The sequence below is a fragment of the Netta rufina genome, assembly GCF_964035555.1.
Source record: "Netta rufina genome assembly, chromosome: 9".
Classification (NCBI taxonomy): Eukaryota; Metazoa; Chordata; class Aves; order Anseriformes; family Anatidae; genus Netta; species Netta rufina.
In genome coordinates this window covers 2,582,390-2,604,139 of record NC_140132.1, presented here as the reverse complement: position 1 = coordinate 2,604,139, position 21,750 = coordinate 2,582,390, and the positions used below count along the sequence as shown (strand labels likewise).

Here is a 21,750-nt window from a genome sequence, read left to right as displayed (position 1 = left end):
GTACTGTTCATTTTATATTGAAAGTATAAAAATCCTGCTATTTCAGACAAAGAGATAAATTGGAGGAAATTCTGCGTGGATTAACACCTCGGAAGAATGATATTGGTGATGCAATGGTTTTCTGTCTAAATAATGCAGAAGCTGCTGAAGAAATTGTAGACTGCATTACAGAATCATTGTCCATTCTGAAGACTCCACTTCCTAAGAAGGTGTGAAGATTTTGTATAATCATACTTCTGTTTTTGGGGAAGAGCTCAATTAGCTGTTTGTGCATGTAATTTACAAGCATTATTTCATAAGTCTCAGGTAGTGTCGAACTTTTTACTTAAAACCTGTGCTTAAATTTAAGTGCATGTTTTTTTATTTCCCTGTGGGATTTTGCGATATATTTTCATTCTTGCTGGACGTGCTTGTAAGCAGTGTTCTACCTTGTTCTGACGTTGAAAAAAGTAGTCTGTTCAAACATTAAAAAACAAAACAAAAACAAACACACACACACAAAACACACAACAAAAAAAACGTGGAGTGCTGCAATCTGTCCATTGTAATATTATGCAATGAATATATTCCATCCTACAGTGTGGTTAGCAGTGCAGGTTATTAACCAACAGGGGGCTAACTTACATCTGGTTAGTTCTAACTTCATAGTTCTCAATAGTTTAAACTGTCTTGTGTTAGATCTGGAAAAATGCATATATTTTCAGGATAAGTAAAAATCTAATTTATACGTTCTTGTTTGTAGATTGCAAGATTATATCTGGTGTCAGATGTGTTGTACAACTCTTCAGCTAAAGTTGCCAATGCTTCCTATTATAGAAAATTGTAAGTATAATATTTTAGGTGATTGGTTAAAAAAAGAATATAATTATAACATAGTAGTAGAGAAATTCACACTTGTCTCTGAAGATACTGTTAAAACATTCATATACATTTTCATGCAAAGAGATAGAACCAAGATGTAGCACATCAGTGCATAAGATGCTTTGTAATACAAAGAAAGCTCTTTTATATACCTTATGCGAGTGACCACTTGCGTGGAACCTTACAGAGATGAGGATAGCATGTGTACGTCTCCTTATGGGAAGCTGTAAAGGATTTTCCAGATCTGATATTGCAAATCATCTATGCAAACTAGTACATTTTTGTAATAGAGGTTTAGTTTTAAGTGTTTTTTTTTTTGTTTTTTTTTTTTAAACTCTTCACCAAGTTTGGTTTGGAGACCTTACAAGGGGATTGAGTACTTTGTTTCTAAGGTGCTGAGCAGAATTTACTAAAAATGTACAAGGGAGAGAACCTCTGCTCTGTACAGATATTTGGCTGTGTCTGTTGCTTGGAGTCTCATTAATGTTATGATAGCACGATGGGGAATATTCAGCATGTTGCAAAACTGTAGTGATTGCAAATCATTTTTCTTGCTGCAGTGTGTCTTTGCTAGTTTATTTTTTGTATATTGAGGATACGCTCAAGAGAAGCAAGGCAGCTGTTACCTCACCTCACTGTGCTTTCACTGAGGGCCTTTCATTGAGAGAATAGAAACATAACTAAGAAATTTTAAAAATATAAACTGAACTCTTTGACAGTTCTTTGTACGTAAGGTTGTAAAACTCCTTTTATCCTCCAGTCTTTTCAGGCTGTATAAGGAGACTCCAGCAGATGTGAAGATCTCTCTTCACAGTTCTGTTGTTGTTGAAGGTGACTTAATATGTAGTAATTACTTGTTACCTTATAGTTAAGTTCATAGCTGCTGTAGGGAATGCAACTGTCTGCTTCTGAGTCCTGTATCCCAGGTAATTTCAAGAATTATGTATGTCCAGAAAAGATATATTACCAAGTTTAACTGAAGAAATGTATATGTTTAATTCTAGTTTTGAAACAAAATTATGTCAGATATTCTCTGATCTCAATGCTACTTACCGTACAATACAAGGCCATTTACAGTCTGAAAATTTCAAGGTATGTATTTTGTTGTTATTTACATGATGTATAAGTCAAATAAACAGATGTTCCTGCACAAGCTATTGAATATTAAAATAGGTGGTTTGAAACTCAGGCTTCCTAATTAAGCTTCGCTAATTTTCTGTTTCCTCTCTTGCAAAGATAGCCTTGAAGTTAACAGTGGTCTTTTAAAATTATTGAAGAAAAAGCATCTTTTGTATTTCACACTTACTTTCCTCCACAAGAGAAAGCATTATCAATGAAGCATTAGGAAGAAAATGAATGTGTAACAGATGAAATGTACCAGTAGATGTTAGTTGGGGAGTAGAGACCATATCTAGTACTTGTATTATACCAACAAGGCTTTCTAGCTTCCTAATTATTTTAGTACCTCCTATATTTTAGTTTGAAAAATATATTTTTGCTTCTTAGTGAGGAAATAAATGTCTGGACTTAACAGCATAAAATAGCTTTTTAACATTTTTGGTGATAAATAGAGTTGTTTTTTTGAGGTTTGATGAGCAGTCTGAGCATGTGTAGTTAGTAATTTTCCAGATAGCAGCATTCTTCTTTCTAGCGTTCTCATATACTTGGCCCTTCTTCTTCTGCTGGTGTAAAGATTCCTTTAAAACAGTAGATTTTTTTTTTTTTTAGTTTAAATATGAAATTTGCAGTGTAGCTAGTTTTCCCATATTATAGGTTTTATACTGGTTCTCTTATCATCTTCACTCAGAACTATTAGGATAGGAACTGTGAGTAGCAAAAATGGATAAACAGTGTAATCTGAAGTAAAAGGGAAAATGAAATCCCAGTGATACTGTAAGTGATTTATTTAAAGGGGAAAAAAAAAGTAGTTCCTGTGTATGTATACATTTTTACTTTACTACTCTTGTGCAACATGGTACATTGTAGTATACTTCAATATGGACCTTTTTAGGAGTAAATCTCGATGGTGTATTTCCAATCAGTTAAAATTTCTTAATGAAAGAGCACTTTTTTTTCCTATTACTTCTAGCAACGGGTGATGACATGCTTCAGAGCGTGGGAAGATTGGGCCATCTACCCAGAACCATTTTTGATCAAACTCCAGAATATCTTCTTGGGACTTGTAAATATCATGGAAGATAAAGAAACAGAGGTAAGCTTAGTAGTGATGCTTAGCAGGTAGTGAGAAAAAATGTCTAAGCGTAAAACAAAACTGGCAAGGAATAATTGGTATCTTTGTTTAGGTGATTAACGCTGCTCTTTGTAACAGCAGTTTATGGATTTTTATTTAACATGAGTAGTATTAGCATGCTTAGGTACATGTAGCACCACAATCCTTTTTTTTTTTTAAACTCCAAATCCTTGCTTTTAAAGATAGGTATAATATTTTAAAGACAGGTGTAACATATTTTGAGATGCAAATACCATCTAATATGTTTATACACTCACTGCTTGCAGATTAAGTGCTATGGTGCAGTTACATTGTGGAACCAATTCAGAGCAAAGACTAGTGCAAAATTGTTGCGAGGACATTTGTTGTCGACGGAAGGAAGACACAGATGCTCAATATGAGTGATCAGTGAACTTCGATTTATTGGATAGCTCAGTCGTCTTTTATCTAATTCAATATAATTAGCTCATACGTATTGCAAAAGCTAAGCTCATGATTGGTTAGTGCATTTCTCTATTTTATCAGCTAGTTTCTCACTCCCATCAACCGAAATAACACAGTCAGTACTTTCCCAAACCACCAACAGATATCGTGTCCTTGTGCCTGATTAGCTCCCAGACGTTACGTACTTTCTCAGACTCATATGAGCTGCGTTCGATACTTTCTTAGCTCGCGACCTCCAAGTTGCTCAACATTCACATGACCTACTTCACTTAACCATTCCTCCACACAAAATGACAGCCATTATCTATGGATTGGGAATACTCTGTAGTATCTGTGAATTCTGAGTTAGAATTTCAGGCATTAATTTTAGTTTCTGGGAGTTCTAAGTAACTTGGCATCTGGTTGAATGAACCGTGCATTTCCTTTTTGTGTGAGTGTCACGCACATAGTTTAATAGAGCCATCTGATCTTTGTTAGTTTGGGAAAGCTGTGATTGATCATTTACACTGGTGGCATTCTACTTTCACCTGTGCATCCTATTACAGCAATAAGTTGCTAACCTAGTTAAGCTACACAGTTGCTCTCCTCTCTGCACATAAGGATTATTTTGAACAAGGTATTTAGGGAATTTTAGTTACTAATGTGTAAACCGTTAATATTTAAAAAACTGTTAATATTTGAAGCTCAATGGTTAAAATTTCTAGAATACTTTAGGCACTGGATGAATGTGTACTGATTTGTTTACAGTTATGTATAAATTTTATTTAAAGAGAAGAAACCAATAAATAGATGTATGTTTATCCTAAACTTTTTTTTTTAATTGTTTGTAAACGTGTCTTTCAGAATAACAGGTGAACTGCTGTAATTGGAAGGTTAGGTTATTTCCCTTAGCAGTGGGGCCAAGAGAATGCACATATGATGGACAGTGCCTAGCATGTTAGAAATAATACGTAGACATGCTTTTCGTTGACATGTGTTCTTGCTAAATACTTAGTATTTTTGGCAGTTGTTCAAATTACTGGTTTTCAGGGAATCTTTCTTATGTAGTAAGTATAATTTATCTTTATTGGCTCATTGCAAGTGAACCTCTTTGGAATACAAGACATTGCAAAGATATTTGAATAGATATTGCAAAGCTTCTAGTGCGTTGTGGACGAATGCTAGATTCTTGCTTATAGTTTTGTGTAGGAAGATGCTGTCATTTTCCTCTGCAATAAGCAATTGTACTTGGTATGATAAAGTCAAGGGCTTTTTTGAGTGTTCCAGGTCATTTTAAAGCTACTCCTTAAAAAAAAAAAAAAAAAAAAAAACCTATAAAGAAAAACAAGTTAAATTTATTCTTGAAAGAATTCAATATTACTTGCTTTCAGGAGGTGCCAGACGATCTTGATGGTGCTCCCATTGAGGAAGAGCTTGATGGTGCCCCATTAGAAGATGTGGATGGAATTCCTATTGATGCTGCTCCTATTGACGATCTGGATGGAGTCCCAATTAAATCGCTGGATGACGATCTGGATGGAGTACCCTGTATGAAACATTCCAACCTCACTTGCAATTTGAATCTTCAATTTTTCATTATAGTTTTTAAAAACAAGTAGTTTTTACAAGAGCAGCCAAGAATATGCCATGTAGCTTAGTATCTCATAAATTTCAACTTAATTCTTCTTTAAGAAGAATTTCTTTTAGATTGTACTTGATTTGGGAGACACAGCAGATCTCTTTTGATGTTATATAGATAGGTGCACATCAGCTTCCAAATCCGAATTTCTTTTCTTTGCATTTAATGAAATGGTACAATATACTTCAGTATTTACATTGGACTGTTGTGTTAGGATTTTTCAGTTTGAACTTTTGAAGAGCTTTGGAAATGATTTTTCTGGGTCTTTATTCAACAGTGGATACGGCTGAAGATTCGAAAAAGAATGAGCCTATATTTAAAGTTGCTCCTTCGAAGTGGGAAGCAGTGGATGAATCAGAATTGGAAGCTCAAGGTTAGTTTTCAAAGCATCTGTTAAAATAAAAGCCTTTCCTAAGTAAACTGAAAGTTTAGTGTCACTTACCTATTTAATTATTATTTTCAAAGGGTATATTTAAAAACGTTCATATGATTTCTAAAGTAATACAACAGAGTTTTCTATTGTGATTTTTTTTGGTTGTGTCTTCAGTGAAGGAAATGGTGTATTATGTTTCTGTTTTACTTCAGTAACCTACCAACCTTTAAAACTAATTTTCAATTCATTAATGATAAGTATTGGAAGAATCTGGGTATTCTGGCAGTCTTTTCCAAATATTTCTGTGAAAGATAAGGTTTTTACAAACTAACAAATACTTAGCTGCTTCTGAAAGGTTTACTGAAACATAATAGGCAGTGTGAGTGAATATCTCTGTATAGAGTAAATATTCTGATAAAATGCAACTTGGATATTTATGAAACAAAGTCTGTATTAAGTAGTAGATACTGTAAATTTTTATCATACTGTAAATTTCATCATATCTAGAGATACTGATTTTTAGAAAAAAGCAATAGATTTTTATTGTTGAAATTATCTTATTTTGTCTTCTAGCTGTGACTACTTCGAAGTGGGAGCTTTTTGACCAACATGAAGAATCTGAGGAGGAGGAAATTCAAAAGTAAATATTTGGAATTTTTTCTTTCAGTCTAGATGTCTGGCATCTAGCTTTAAAGAAATGTCTGTAACTGAAACCAGTGGTGCAACATAACATTTTAAACACATACTTGCATTAGTGTTGTATCTTGCTAGCACATTATTTATCACATTATTTACTTGGTGTCTTAAAATTGAGAGCACTTAAATAATTTTTCATTCTGAAGAAAAAGTATTCATTTTCTACCTCTGAGGTTGAGTGTCTTGAAACTTCCTATAAATTTTGTATGTATTGCAAGAACAGAGCAAAAATGAAAATTTCCAAGTAGGAAAATAAGAAAATGGAGAGAATCAGAGTTTTAGTGCAGGATGCTTTTAGCCTCTATAAACATTAAAGTGGTGGAGTTGTTAACTATAATCTTTAAAATGATGCTGATTTGATAACTTATGTTAAATAGTAAAAACTAGGGTAGTATTTTACAGTTAGGAAATATGGAATGTCAAATTTGTATGCGAATAACTAAAACTCTGCCTTTCTTTGTTATCACAAGAACAAGTAATGTTCTGTTGTCTGTGTTTGGACACTATTAGGCTCCATGCCTTGTGTTGTTTTTGAGCACTCTTACTTTGTTCTTTAGGCAATTTGAAAGCATCTATTATTAATACTGAAAACATCTTAAGAGTGTTAAATGTTGTGCTGCAGCTCTCTAGTGGCCAATCTGGTAATATCATTTTGCATATGTGCCACGTTTCTGGTTTGCCTCTAAAAAGAAAATGTAGTTAATTTTGTTCTTTTGTAGCGTTAATTAAAGTAATTAGAGATTTTGTTGAGGTAGTGAGCTTGTTTTTTAGCTACGATTTCCATCTGGATTTGCTGACTCTAAATTTCAAGAATCCTTTTGTCATCTGTTTATACCAAAAATATAAATTATCTGAGTAATAAAAACTAATGATTTAATTAAATGAAAATACTAAGATACCTACCTCACAGATCAAGATATTTCATAATTGCACACTTTGATGTACTCATATTTAGTAGGTTTCAAAACTAGTAACTAAACATAGAAATGAAACAGTAGAGATGGTAAATTTTGTAACAGATTGTCCTAGAGAATTAACTGGTGTGTATTGGTTTTCTTTCAAGTCCAGAAGAAGAAAGTGAAGATGAGGAAGACACTCAGAGCTCTAAGTCAGAAGAGCAACACATGTATTCAAATCCTATTAAAGAAGAGATGCCTGAATCTAAGTCATCAGTCAAATACTCAGAAATGAGTGAAGAGAAGCGTGCCAAACTCCGAGAGATTGAGGTCAGCATGTGGTACATTTTGTGTCAATCTTCTGTAGTTTTCCAATTTCCTCTGCCCCCAAGTTCAATACATACTACAGGGAATTATTTTGAAATATTTAAATATATTTAAATGTTATAGCTCTCCTGTATAGGGTTATTTAGTCTGGTATATTTTTATAAAGGTGCCCCTGTTTACAGCCTTGCCTTGCTTATGCTCACTTAAAAAATAATAACAGGAAAAAAATGAAAGATTGAGTCGGGATACTGCAGGTTGATAATTAGTTTTTGTTGTCTTTTCTCCCCAATATCTTTTTTAGTACCACTGGCAGTGTTAGCTTCTTTGGGTTCCTCTATGCTTCCCTTCTCTTGGCAGTGACTTGGGAGTGATTTTTGGATTTGACCTTAGCCCTTCACCTTTCTTGTTCTCTCTGTTGCATTGAAGTCCTGGCATCTGTATCTTAATGCATTTAAAAGTTGCTCTTTTCACTATGTCAGTGAGCAAACAAAGAAGCAGGCACAACTAATCCAGGTGTCTTGGAATAGGGGCACTTCAGATGACTTCAGATAAAGACTTGAATCCACTGTATAGAGCTTAGTTTTTTTAAATCTGTTCTCCAAGCCTAAGTGTTAGAATGGATGTTAAGGATGGTGCACAGATTCTTATGCTTCCAAGCTTCTTGTCGAGTGAGCAGCTTCCTAGAACTTGAATTTAGCACGAGCTTTGTTTAACAGTGAAGCTAGATTTTTTTTCATGTCATACAGTGCCATGCAAATCCAGTTTAAAACCACATGCTAATTCTTGTTTTTTTTTTTTTTTTTTTTTTTATTCGGCATTAAAACCCATAATACATTTATACTGAACTTTTTTGTACCTTCTGTTTAGTGCGTTAAAATATTAGCAAACTGCTAAGCGGCTGTTGCAGTTGGAGCATCTCCAAGTGACAAATTACAATTTTGAAGTTGGAATTGTAAATGCCTACCTATTTGTGCTATAACGTACTTGTTAGTTAAAATGGGACATCAGCAAACTTCTGTAATACTCTTTCAAGATATACAAGCAATGGTATTGTAAAACATCACTCCCTTTTTTCTCCCAAATATGTTACCACTTAATAATTCAAATTCTCAGAAATAACAGACTTTAACTAAGCACTTACATGCCTCTTGCTTTGCATAGTGATTTGAAAATTCTTGGTACATAGCCATTTGAGGTGAGTAGGTTCTGAGTTCTTTGAGTAAAGCTAAATGAAACTTATTTCTCGCTTAACTCATGGTGGCAGTAGTTTTTGTAGAAAATTTGTGATGTTAGACTTACGAAAGTACAAATGAAACTAGTTTCCATTGTGCTGTGGTAATGATGGTAGCAATCATGGAAAAGGGCTCGCTTCAGATTGGGCATCTTTTATACATGTTATCCTAGCAATTGGTGAGGTAGGTTATGAAGTGGTTTACTTCAACCATTGCCAATTTTACACTGCAGGGGATGCATTTATGTGTGTATCCCCTGGCTGTAACAGATTTAAATAGAAAACATCTTGAGTTTTTCAAATGTATGTTGCCATCTATATTATTTGTGGTAAGTAAATTACCGTATTGGTTTCAGACTTTTGGAATCACCAGAACAGGAATGTAATCCTTAATTTTCAGAACGTTCCAGACACTAGGTAGAAGTACTTATTTTCAAATTTCTGCTCAGATATGTCATTGATAGATGAGTGCTCACTGTATGTGCTACTTTAAATTGCTCATACTCAAAACTTCTTGGTTCATTTGACAGTGAATGTTAGATGGCATAACTTAAAATACCATTGAAGATTTTTTGTCAAAGTCTAATTCTCTAGAATTTTACACAGTGGCTACTGGGAAAGCTGAAGCTTTTTTTTTTTTTTTTTTTTTTTTTTTTTTTTTTTTTAACACATTTTTAGGATATTTATGCCATGCAAGCAACCATTCTTCCCCTTGGCGCAGTTAGTCAATTACATTTGTCAGTTGGAGGGGGAAGTAGAGTAATAAAGGAACTTATCAAGCATTGCCCCTGTCTACATGTAGCAGAGACTGGTGCTGCCAGAGGAGGCAGGTTACTTAACCCTTTGCTTCTTCTCCTACTCGTAACTGTTAACCTTGCTGAAATATAAGTTATTTCCAGAGCTTAGCAAGAGGACAGGCTTTCTTATAATACTGAAGAACAGTGATTTCTTAACTGTGGTTGTATTTTATTTTTGTTAGTTTTTAAGTTTGTAAAGATTGTTGCTCTGCTTTTTGGTGTAACTCAGATTTAAGGGTGGTCTTTACAGTGCTTTGCATCTGCCTCCCTCTCTCTGGAACTTTTTTTTTTTTAAAGTATATTCTTGTCTGTAAAGCGAACTCAGTGATGCAAAGAAAAATGGGGATTTTTATATTGCCTAATAGTTCATTAAGCTTATTTCCTCTCAGCATACAAAAACTCTCAGACGAAATGAAGCAGCATTGTCTTTCTTGCACCTTTCTTTAAGGTACTTCACCTCTGTCTCCAATTTACAGGAAGACTTTGAGCTCCGAAGTCCATGACTGTCTCCTGTGAAGTGTCAGAGGCACCTTTCTAAAAATCTGCTTCAAGAATTGTTTTGAGTTTAGCTTGCATTCTCTCATGCTTTAGAGCTACACCAAGTGCTTTTGGCATGCTTAAATGATGCAAATTTTCTTTGCTTCAGAAGCTGGAATCACCTGGATATGCTAGTTTTCAGGCCTTCAGAAAACCAACTGTTTTTGTATTGGCAGTTTGCTTTTTTCAGCCAGGTGTAATACCAGTTTTCTATTGCAGATGGTAACTTGTGATCTTAAAGTCTCTCTTATTACAGAGGTGCTCATTCTGGAAGGTGCAGGGGCATATTTCTGAACAAAATGACTAGATGGTTAATTCCTTTGAAGTTTACTGATTGGTTTTGTGCTGCACAAGATCTTATGATCCTACCCTGAAAAAAACACAGCATAGGCTTTATCTGCAGCAGAATGGCTTTTCATAAATTGAGATATATCAGTGCTTCTAAAAGGGTCAGAACCAGAGTAGATTGTCCTCTTTAATACCTGCCATTGCTCACCTTCTGTGTGAGCCGCCTGAGACCTCAAAGTAATGTTTGGTTTCTTAATCAGAGGTAGAAAACTAGTGGTCTTCAGTCTTCCCATACAGCCTTTCCACTACAGGAGATGTAGGGCTGGATTATGTCACGCAGAATTCTGTCAGTAACCCCCTGCCCAGTGCATAAGTAGGGAGATTTTTTTTCTCCACAGAAATATGCCATGGTATTGAGGAACAACTTACTTTTCTATCAAGAGCCCAAGAGATTCTTTCTGTATGTCACAAAGGAAAAGAGGTTGTTGTCTTTACTTTCTCGGTACGGATTGTGGTACCATACCAGATTAAAGTTCCTTTAGTGTAGTATTCAGACTCCAACGGAGAATGCTGAGGGCTTGAGGTAAGAGTGGTTTAAACATAATCCACAAGGGAAGGTTGTATCTAAGACCTCTTTTAGATTTAAACGCCCTCTCTCTATTTTTGTAAAGAAACTAAAGTTCCATGCAGTTTATGTTACTTCTTTCTCTGGATTATGGTGTTTAGTATTCAGAATACCTATCTTTTTAAATGTTTTATCATAAAACTCATAGAAGCTATCTAAGGCTTGTAATGATCTCAGTAACAATATAACATTTAGGTCTCTACAGTCTGCAGAGGTGTCTGTATCTAGCTTAATTGAGGCCACTGTAATATGTTATCTTTTTGCCATTTTGAACATGGTACTCACTGCAGTTTCATCATAACAGATGAGATAGATTGGCTCTTGCTTGACCAAAAGTTCTGCTAGTTATAGCAGTTCTTCCTTAGAGGATAATGACTGTCTTAATTCAGCAGAAATTCTGGTCTATTGTAAGTCTTTGAATCTACCTTTTTTTACACAAAGACAATACTGAGAAATTGCTTAGCTCCAAGCCATATGGCATCCTGGGTGTGTGACTGAGCACCCCGGAGTTCTGTTATGGCTGAAGAGGTATTTCAAATCTGCATATTAGTATATCTCTTATCTGTTGTTATTAACACTTCAGCTGCGAAAATCGTGCTAATCACAGGCTCATTGGAAAACTGAAGCTTCCAAAGTAATACTTTGCACTGCTTCTGGTGAAGTCTAGGATATGTTGCAGCCATTGTCAGTTTGTCGTCTTATAAAGAAGAGCAGAGCAATTTGGGCTGCTCAGAAGTATATTCTGTATGTAATCCCTCTAGATTTGAGTGCAATTACACATCAGCCAGAAACTCTTCTTTCATCAATGATCTGCAGATTAACTTCCCTGTTAATCCTAGCATCTCATACACGGCTACTCTGCTTCAATTAAGTAGTGTTTGAACCTGGCCATTTAAGTTCTGAGGCTGTATACTTGTGCAATAATATCTTGCTAAAAAGTCTTTTTGCCCCAAGACCATTGTGTATTAGCTCAGTATCAGCAGAAAACTAGAATACCAGGGGCAATTTTGGAAAATTGATTTCCTTTAAGCAAGGGATCCACAGCACATCTGTTTGTGTCATAATGAAAAAGCTACAGGGAGGGCTTAGTTTGTATCAATCTGTGGTTTGTCTGAATTGTGGTAGCAAAATGTTACCCTGTTCTGTAAATTGATACTGGTTATTCAGTAGTGAAAACCTCAACTTCTAGGGAAGACTGATTCTTTTAAATGACTTGTTAATGAGTTTGAGGAAAGGGGAAAACATTCAAAATGAGAACTGATAGAAAAGGGGCAGTGTTGTGGAGCTGTTTCTCTTAAAGTTATGTGAGATACCTCCTAGTGTTTAGTGAGAAAGATGATCCCTGCATTGGAGCATGGAGCATCCAGTAGAAATTGCTCATAAGAACTCCAGATTTCTGAAACTTTGCAGTCTCCGTTAAGGGCTGTACGGCTAATGAAGACCTCTAAACTGTTGTGGGAGACTTTCTGTCTAAAACAGAAACAAGAAATTAGCATTCCAGAGTTTTAGCACATGAAAAATATTCCTCTTCCATATTAGCATGCACCCAGAGATGGTCTAGAAAAAGTCAGTATCTCTGATCCGAAGAATTAAGGGGCTTAAAAGTTTTTCTCTGATGTACAAGAGTAGTTAAGAAGAATAACCATTCAATTGGGAATATATCAGTTCCTTCTGAATGCACATTAAGTAAGTGGAATGTTTACAGCATTTTTCAATTAGATGCTGAAGCAGATTTAAACCTCAGTTTTAAGGATCTCTTCCTGCTGGAGTGGTATCTGCAGCTCTATGAGAAGAAGATAAATATATACCTTATACGAAGCAATCAGAAGAGCATTTGGTACAGCCAGTATGCCAGGAGTAGTGAAATGGTGAAGGGAGATGACCAAATCAAGCAAGTAGCAAAAGCTGCTATACATCAAAGTGTGGGATGAGCTGAACTGACCACTCATCTCTGCTAGAGGGAACATCCTGATCCTACCTGTGAACTTTGGCACTAGCTGATTCTTTCTTTGAGCCCAGTACAACTCCCTAATGCAGGAAAAAATCAGGGGTTGTGAGCTAGGATTCTGCTGGATTAGTGATTTCACCTGGCTCATGGAAGGCTTGGCCAAGCACTGCTGCTGTAAGGGGAGGATGGAGGAGAGGCCCTTTGGAACACAGGAGTGGAGAGAGCAGGTGGAAAATAATTTTTCTGTAGTGAGCTGTTACCTCAGCATTTTGTAACACATGGTATCCTTTGCCAGGGATTGTAGTAGGCCTGATTGACTATATGGTGCATGAAATAGTATTGTGTTATTTGAGAGAAATCATTTCACCCAACCACTCTGTGCAACTGTCTTGAAGAGGAAACTAACTTGTTTTATGTTGTACGTCAGTCATTTGATTTTTAATATTTAGTGTTAAATAGAGAAAAGGCAGTTTCTGAAGGACAACTTCAGACGAGAAATTGAAGCGGTATATTAAGACACCTGCAATAAATAGTGTCATTTTGAAAGAAAAAGGCGATCATCTAAGAAATGTAAGGGCGTAGTGTTCTAATGATGGGAACAGATTTTAGTAGAGTGACAGGAAAAAAAAATCCATTTATTTTTAGTTCTTGATACGTCTGTAAACAACTGCAGGTGCCTGCAGACAAGTGTGTGGTTTTGTTGCTTTGATCCAGTTGAATAAAGTCAGTATTTTCTTATGCACAAACTTGTATGGAAAGAATGAAGAACACAGATTATAAATTACAGAAATTTCATTTTCAGCCACCTGCCTGACTGGATAATAATAAGCCCAATAACCTAATGGTCAGTATTATTTTCACAGCTTAAGGTGATGAAGTTTCAGGATGAGTTAGAGTCTGGGAAAAGACCCAAGAAACCAGGCCAGAGTTTTCAGGAACAGGTTGAACACTATAGAGACAAGCTGCTTCAGAGGGTAAGAAATGTTCTTTGTTTGGCTCTGATTCTATGGTAGGCTTTTGTTGAGTTTATCAAGCATAAGGTGGCGTTAAGTATAACAACAAATGGTTCTTGTTAAAATTGTAATGTAATGTCAAACTGCATGTCTAAGTCCAAGTGCTTTCTGCACAGTAGAGGCAATCTCTTTTAGATCAAAATAAATGTAATACTTCACACTGTACAGATGAGTATCATTGGAGTATACTAAAACCTTATAGAGCTCACTTCTTGATGAACTACATAAAGCAAATCATTAGGTGTGGGAATGGAAAGAGCACAGTCAATTCAAGATGTTCATCAGACTTTAGTTTTGCTTTTTGTAATTGACCAATCATGTTAAAAGCTTCCAAAAGAAGAAAGGGAGTAGTCCTAAGCAGCCAACGCACTTCTGATTTCTCCAGTGTTTATGATTTTCTAGATAATTCCATCTCATACCGTTACCCGAAAGTGGATAATTCTGTACCATTGCTACTGTGGTAGTACTATTGGGACTACAAATTCAGAACAGCTTTAATAATTAGTATTATATATGTCTGAATCTTTGAAACACAACTGAAAAAAAAAAAAAAAGGTAACCATTTTTGACAATGTGTTTAGTGAGAGAGAGTGAGTGGCGTCTGCTTCTATAATCTGGTTTCACAGTCTGACAGATCAACAATGAAATTACAGATACCCATGCAGCTTTTTGGAAGCTACATACAAACACAGCAGTTCTCACCTGGTGTTTCTCACTCATTCTTTGGGTTATTTAATGCTCAAGCTCTGACTAATTCACTAAAGTAAGTTTGCACAGTACCTTGAATTAAAGAGACTTTTGATTTACATACAATTGCATCCTAAAACATCCTGCTTCCTCAGTGTTTTCTGTAATTGGAGAAGGAGGTGATATATACAGTAAGCACAGAATGCTTAGTGTGACAGTCATCCAAAAAAACCTCATAAGTTCTAATCCTAGTAACTTTGTTAGATACTTTGTGTTGAATTAGTTCAACTGGTTTACAATATTGTAGGTTTTTAGTAATTACCTCACTTTTCTGTTTTTCCTTTCAGTAACTAAGTTAATAGTTAAGAAATATTTCATGATAATTATAACATATATTTGTTAATACATTAATAACTCCACTGTTAAGAAAGTAACTTTTTTTTTTTGCTTTAGCTCCACAGAAGTTATTTTTATAATAATGTAACATGAGTTTTGATTATAATTCTTACAAACCTGTTAGTTGGTCATCATTTTCTGTCTAATTTACTATAGAATAAGCTTTCTATAAGTAAACTTCCTGCTCGTATTGTACATTCTTTACAGAATAGGAACCTATTGCTGTTTATTGCTATTTATTAAGATAAAATAATTAGTTATGCTACCAAATAAACTAGGCACATCTTAAGAGTCCAGTGATATTAGTGGAATCTAACAATAGCATGTAATGGTAGGTATAATGATATTAATGGTAGGTCTAATGATATGGGACACTTCTAAATGTTAATTGCAGTTTTTCTGTGCAAAGAATGTGTGAGACTAGGTACAGTGTCATTCTTCAGCTATTTCTTGCAGTTGTTATTATCCCTACACTCCCCCTGCCCCCCCCCCCCCCCCCCCGCCCCTTCTTTCATTTAGCAAAATGACTGCTTTTTTGTGTTCCCTTCCATATGGGGTACACAGTGAAATATCTGTGTTTTGCTATGGAAGATTTTTTTTTTCCATGTTAGTACTAGAAGAAGCATATCTATTCGTGCTCAGACTTGCTGTTCTAGTTCTTTTTTTATATATAATTAATTTTCTAATGATCTGTTAGAGCTGTTAGAGTATATATTTTCTTTCAAAATGGTCCTGGTGATGTATAGACATAGGTCAGATTTGTCTTCTGTTTTTTTTTTTTTAATTTCTTAAATTTATTTTTATTTTTGTTTTGTTTTTAAATGTTTGGTAGTTAGAAAATTTGTCTCAAATTTCAATCTGGAGTAACAAAGTTGAATGCATATGTTTAAGTAGAAATAGGTTCCTGGTATTCCTTTCATGTTTATTTTAGTTTAGAAAATCTATTACAGCTGTAATTTTCCCCTGAAATTTTTAAAATTACAGACTGTTCCATTTCCACTTAGATAGTCAGATATACTCTCTCACATAGGGTGCCATCTTTCATGGTTTGTTTTTTTGGTCAGTGCTGGTGTTAATAATATTTATCCTGCGTAAGAAGCAGCAGTAATGATTTGAATAGTGGGTATGGTGTGACCAATAGTTTCTTCCTAGATTAAGTGCTGTGTTTGTTCAATACTTAGTGCTTTTATGCTGTTTGTGATTAGCTTCTTGATTATCCTTACTTTAATCTCATCTGAAATAATGATTTCTCCTAATTCAGGAAAAAGAAAAAGAATTGGAAAGAGAACGAGAGAGGGACAAAAAGGACAAGGAAAAATCTGATTCTAGGTCCAAAGATAAGAAAGAAAAGGAGGAATGTACACCAACGAGAAAGGAGAGGTACTACTTTACTTTGAAGTAAACTGAATGGGAGGAAAGTCCTCATGGTTAATATCTGTTTGCAATGGAAGCCTTGAATTTCTGTTGAATCAAAATGCTTGTTTTAATAATGGAAACTTTTTTTAATTGAAAGGTTTCAAAATTTTAAAGGAATTGCTGTTTTTATTTTGCCCTGAGTAACTTAACCTGTGAATAGAATTCTCATGCTGTTCATTTAAGCCCTGAAGGAAACATGATAAGATAATGACCAACTGAAAGGAGTGTATATTTAACTCAGGCTTTTAGCAGTAAATTTACTGCTGTTTATTACTCAGAAAACTGTAATGGAGTCATACCACAAAATAACTTGTGGTGGCTTAAATGTTATTCATCTGATGGTGAAAATTCTTCAGAACAGCAAGTTTAGAGTAATTGTGTAATCTTATAATAGTTCTAGAGAAAGATTTTGTGTTATTAAGTGGTAAAATGCCTTGCTGTTCAAGAACCTGTGACAGAATGTTTTTACACTGCTATAAACAAAGATGAGTCATAGGCCTTAATTTTTTTCAGCCAGAGGTCTGGTGCACATGTTGAACTTGATTTTTCAGTAATTAGAATCCCACTACTTTTTACTTCAGTTTTCTTAATAGTCATTTTTTCTTCTGTGTGTACATAACTGTATTTGCTTTCTTTACAAAGGAAAAGGCGACACAGTGCTTCCCCTAGCCCATCTCGCAGCAGTGGCAGTAGACGAGCAAAATCCCCATCACCAAAATCCGAACGCTCAGAGCGCTCTGAACGGTCCCATAAAGAGAGTTCACGTTCCAGGTCATCACATAAAGACTCTCCAAGAGATGTCAGTAAAAAAGCCAAAAGGTAAGCTGGAGTCTATTCTGTTTCAGGCTTTGTGAAAGCTGGAAACATAGTTCTGGGGATTTTTAACAGAGCACATTGAATACAGAAGTGTTTTCTCTCAATGGACTGTACTGTCTGTTCCTGATTTAACATATTTGGATGCTTGGTATCTGAAATGTGCATGTTCTTCTACCTTGGTAGTTCAAGACAGTTCACTTCTGTGTTCTTGTTTACCTGCTCTTTTATGAGCTTTTTATTTTCAAAGGACAAATCATAGAACTTACAGAATTACAGTGAGCATACCATCTTTCACTGATTCTCATTTGTGAAGCTTCTCTGACATTTTTTTTCCATGAATAAAATCTAGATTAGATACTGGTCATGGGGTTTTGTTTACAGGAATAAATACTACCTAATTTCCAAACTGACACAAATATAAACATCTAGCTATTGTTAAGGCGGGTATGAGATTTTATTACTGTATTGGTCCTTTTGTTGTTTTAAATATTTTGATTGTTGTTTCTGTCTTAGTTCAGTTTCCACTTCTTTAAGAGGTCTAGAATATCTTACTGCAGAGATGTGCTGAAGAAATTCCTGTGATGTTGTTGAGGGAAAAACTCAGAGTACATATTTACAGTAGTCAGAATCTTGTGTTACGAGTTAGGAATTCAACTAGAATTAGAAAGGCATTTTGGTAGAGTTAAGATTCAATTCAGATTATGAGTTAATTCAGATTATAGAGTTAAGATTCAATTCAGATTATGAGATCCATTACCTTTAGACATTGGAACAGGCTGCCCAGGGAAGTGGTGGAGTCACCATCCCTGGAAGTCTTGAAAAGACGTTTAGATGTAGAGCTTAGGGATATGGTTTAGTGGGGACTGTTAGTGTTAGGTCAGAGGTTGGACTCGATGACCTCTTCCAACCTAGAAATTCTGTGATAGGTGTGGGTGAGATGACAGTGTCCATTTTCTTTCCCTGAAGTAATGTAATAAGCTGTGAACAAGAATTGAAAGCATAACAATTCAAGATAATTCTGTTGTCTTCTGTGTGGATATAGGCTGCTATAAACATTAGAGCCATGGTGGCTGAGGCGTATGTGGAAGTTGGTAAACTCCTTATCTTGGTTTCAGAAGGACACAAGTTGGTGCCATTTTTCCTTTGGTTTCAAGCAGTGCAGTTAAGTCAAAATACGTTTAAAACCTTACAATGTAAAAATTGACTTTTTCTAAATCCCAAGATAATTGTTACTTCCCTTCAACATGGAAAAAAAAAATCTACCTAGATTATGTCAAAAAACAAAGGTCGAATAACTGTAGAAAAAGCTGATATTATCGATTACGATTTGACTTGAATATTAATTTTTTTTTTGCAGGTCGCCATCTGGTTCCAGGACACCGAAAAGATCCAGAAGATCACGATCTAGATCCCCTAAAAAGTCAGGGAAAAAATCCAGATCTCAGTCCCGTTCTCCTCACAGATCTCACAAGAAGTCAAAGAAAAGCAAACACTGACAATGTTAATATTTTTTATGATGCTGTCACTTACTGGAAATGCGGTTTTGTTTTTGTGCCTGAACAGTCTGTTTAAAAAAAAAAAACAAACAAAACACACACACAAAAAAAGCATTCCTGATTTTTTTTTGTGAATGCACGTGTATACTCATGAGTATCTGCATCTGTAGACCTGTCATTGTTTTATATTGTACAAAATATCTTCATTGTGGCTATTTCCCAAATGAAACATTTTTGTGTTTAGAAGTTTCATCAGATACGTGTGTAACTGATCTGCTGGCAGTAGTGATATTTTGTTTTAGAATGTTGTGACATAGCAGAAATAACTCAAATGTTCCCCCTTTTTGTAGCTTTGACAATTTGAATTAGATTTCAAATAAAATCTGAACAGAAAATTAAGATGTTGTTTTCTTGCCCCACTGGTGATACGGATTGATAAAGGAATTCATAGTTTGTTTGGAAGTACCGTGTATTTCAGACATACTATGTTGCTTAGATCTTCAGTATAGTAGTAGCTCTATTCCTGTTATCTCTAGTTTGATTATTAAGATAAAAACACCTTTTGAATCCAGTGGATGGGTTTTCTTTCCTACATTGATACTTTGCTGTAAGAACAATTGAGCAGCCTGGTCCCTAAAACTATGAGCTTCACAAGTAAATATTTGCTTGGTATTTTGCTTTTTAAAAGCAAGGAATACATGTGAAACTTGAGCTTTTTTTTTTTTTTTCTCTAAAAAGCGGGGCCTCTGCAGAGATGCAATTGTGTGTATGTGTTTACATACATACGTGTTGATACATACATAGACATGATGTAACAACAAGCCATATTTGTGGCATTTACTGGGGACAAGGACAGCAAGTATGGGGCTCTATGACTTCTCCCTCAAGTATAAGTACAGTAATTGCAACCTACAGTACGTTACTGTTTTCAAAAATTATTTTTACTCTGAAAGGACTTTTACACTGTTTTATTGGATTTATTCCTCTGTTGTGGAAATTCTTCAAAATAGAGAGAAAAGCTGATTTTTTAATTACATATTTTATTTATTAATATTTTGGAATTGAGAGGCTGTTAAGCTTTTTTTTTTTTTTTAATGTTAGGCTTTCCCTTCAAACCTGTTTTGTGTTTAGGCATTGATGTGGCTTTAAATCGCTTCACCTTGGTCTCTATCATGCAACCTTTCTGTGGGTAGGGCGGGGGGAGGGTTGAGAAATTGGAGGGTTCAATGTTTATACTTGGAGGTATGGGCACATTGTAATAAAAACATAAAATTAAAAGGGATCTGGCCTCCTGTGAGCTGTTTCTGAAAGCAAAAAGCTGTACTTACTACAGGCATGGACTGCTGGATGATGGCCTGCTATCACATTTGTGTATTTAGAGGTTATACATTTGTTAGAATTTTGTAAATGTGATGGGAAAAACCTTTTGTTGTATATGTGTATAGCCTTAGAAGCAACCCTTTCAGAAGCAGGACCTAAAATGTCTTGAAAAACATGCATGTTTAATTTAAAAAGAGCATATATTTTCTCCAGTTTCTTCCTGGTGGTGGACTTTGTTATAGGATTATATAAATCGTAAACATAAGAACTAAGTGAAGAATTACTGAGAACTTTGCTAATGAGAACTGAGAGATTTCCTGGAATGCTGAAAATACGGAGACTACATGTGTACTGTAAAGACTTTCTTAGAATGGGTGTTGAATAGATTCCTAAATAATGAGAAAAGAATACACCTTATATCTGTTTATATTACATTATAAAGAATCTGTTTTAGAAATATGCAGAGTTTATTTTTTATATTTTTATTTCTCCCTGTAACACAAGGTGTTTTGGATGTACAGACTTTGGCAGCTAAACTATTAGAAACTAAGTTAATTTTTTCTTAAATACATTCTACTCAGACCTGGCACAGACTACATGAAGTTTTCTAGAGCAAAAAGTAGGTACTAAAATCATTTGCTTCAGATCTGCTTAACTTCTTTAAAACTATTATTTTAAAACTATTATTTTTTGTCTTGGAGCTGCTTGTAAATAGAGCGATGATAAATGGTGCTGTTTTGAGTAAAGTGAGGATAGTTTGCATAGGAATATTACATCTTCAGAATCAGTTCTGTACTTCATTTACGAGCTTAAAAATCCTCAGGGTAGGCAATCACTTAGCATATGGGTTAGCCATACTTTTCAGTAATTAATTTTGATTTCAGCTTTTATAAAACTTCAATCAGTAATTATAAAAGGTTCAAGCCAAGTAGCTACAGAGCTAAAGGAGCACACCCATTTGTAGTAGTATTTGCTTTGTAGTAGTTTTATAATAACTATTGTCAGTATCTTTATTGTCTAACCACCATCTATATAAGCGTTGTCCTACCTCTTTCTTACTCTTTGCTTCATATCCCTGATTTTAGAAGAGCAGTTTTGTTACTAATGTAGTAACAGTTTTGTGTAGCAGTTTTGTTGAAAATAACATCCTATGCTTCTGGCTACTCTGCATTTTCTTCCCTGCTTTTATGAATAGCTTTTGTTCATAATTCGGTGTTTCTGCAAAGAAAAGTATATGGGAAACACTATTTTGGTAATTTTTTTTTTTTTTTTTTTTTTTAAGACTGCAAATTAGTACTGAAGACTGAAAATTAGGCTGCCTATGGTGTATTTATTTTTGGCAGAGTGACAAGGTGTAGTCACTATGTCCATTCCTGTGTGACTTGGGTTTGACTGACTAATGCTCTGTAGCATTTTAAGGTCAATTGGTGAAAAATCACCTACTTAACATAGGGTAGGCACAATTGTCATCCCGGGATTCAGCAAGTGGAACTGAGGTGAATCCTTGTGAAAAAAGCTGTAACCTGAAGGGGGTGTAATCCAGTGTTTTCCGATGTTTTTTGTGATTCTTTAGGAGGAGAGTCCACTGTGCTTTAATACTCCATAGTCAGTGAGCAACCAACCCTTTGCTTTGGAAGGGAGAGGACAGATGAATGGATAAGGGGCTCCTGCCCTGCTTTATGGAGTAGCTGGCTCCATCTGAGTTCTTGTGTGGCTGAGTAACGTCCCTGCAGCC

General features: G+C 35.1%; 1 protein-coding gene across 8 annotated transcripts in view; it reads left to right on the top strand.

The window, feature by feature from the left end:
* Window positions 1–19,853, top strand: part of U2SURP (U2 snRNP associated SURP domain containing) — a 46,154-nt gene extending 26,301 nt beyond the window's left edge. For all 8 annotated transcript variants that reach the window (XM_084292032.1, XM_084292030.1, XM_084292031.1 and 5 more), the window contains 12 exons: window positions 47–209; window positions 743–822; window positions 1,866–1,953; window positions 2,951–3,073; window positions 4,906–5,062; window positions 5,431–5,526; window positions 6,100–6,166; window positions 7,286–7,448; window positions 13,735–13,845; window positions 16,229–16,347; window positions 17,026–17,202; window positions 18,557–19,853. In XM_084292032.1, coding sequence (XP_084148158.1) covers window positions 47–209; window positions 743–822; window positions 1,866–1,953; window positions 2,951–3,073; window positions 4,906–5,062; window positions 5,431–5,526; window positions 6,100–6,166; window positions 7,286–7,448; window positions 13,735–13,845; window positions 16,229–16,347; window positions 17,026–17,202; window positions 18,557–18,695 — 1,483 coding nt within the window. In that variant the 3' untranslated portion in view covers window positions 18,696–19,853. The remainder of the gene's footprint in view (window positions 1–46; window positions 210–742; window positions 823–1,865; window positions 1,954–2,950; window positions 3,074–4,905; window positions 5,063–5,430; window positions 5,527–6,099; window positions 6,167–7,285; window positions 7,449–13,734; window positions 13,846–16,228; window positions 16,348–17,025; window positions 17,203–18,556) is intronic.
* The last annotated feature ends 1,897 nt before the right edge of the window (window positions 19,854–21,750 follow it).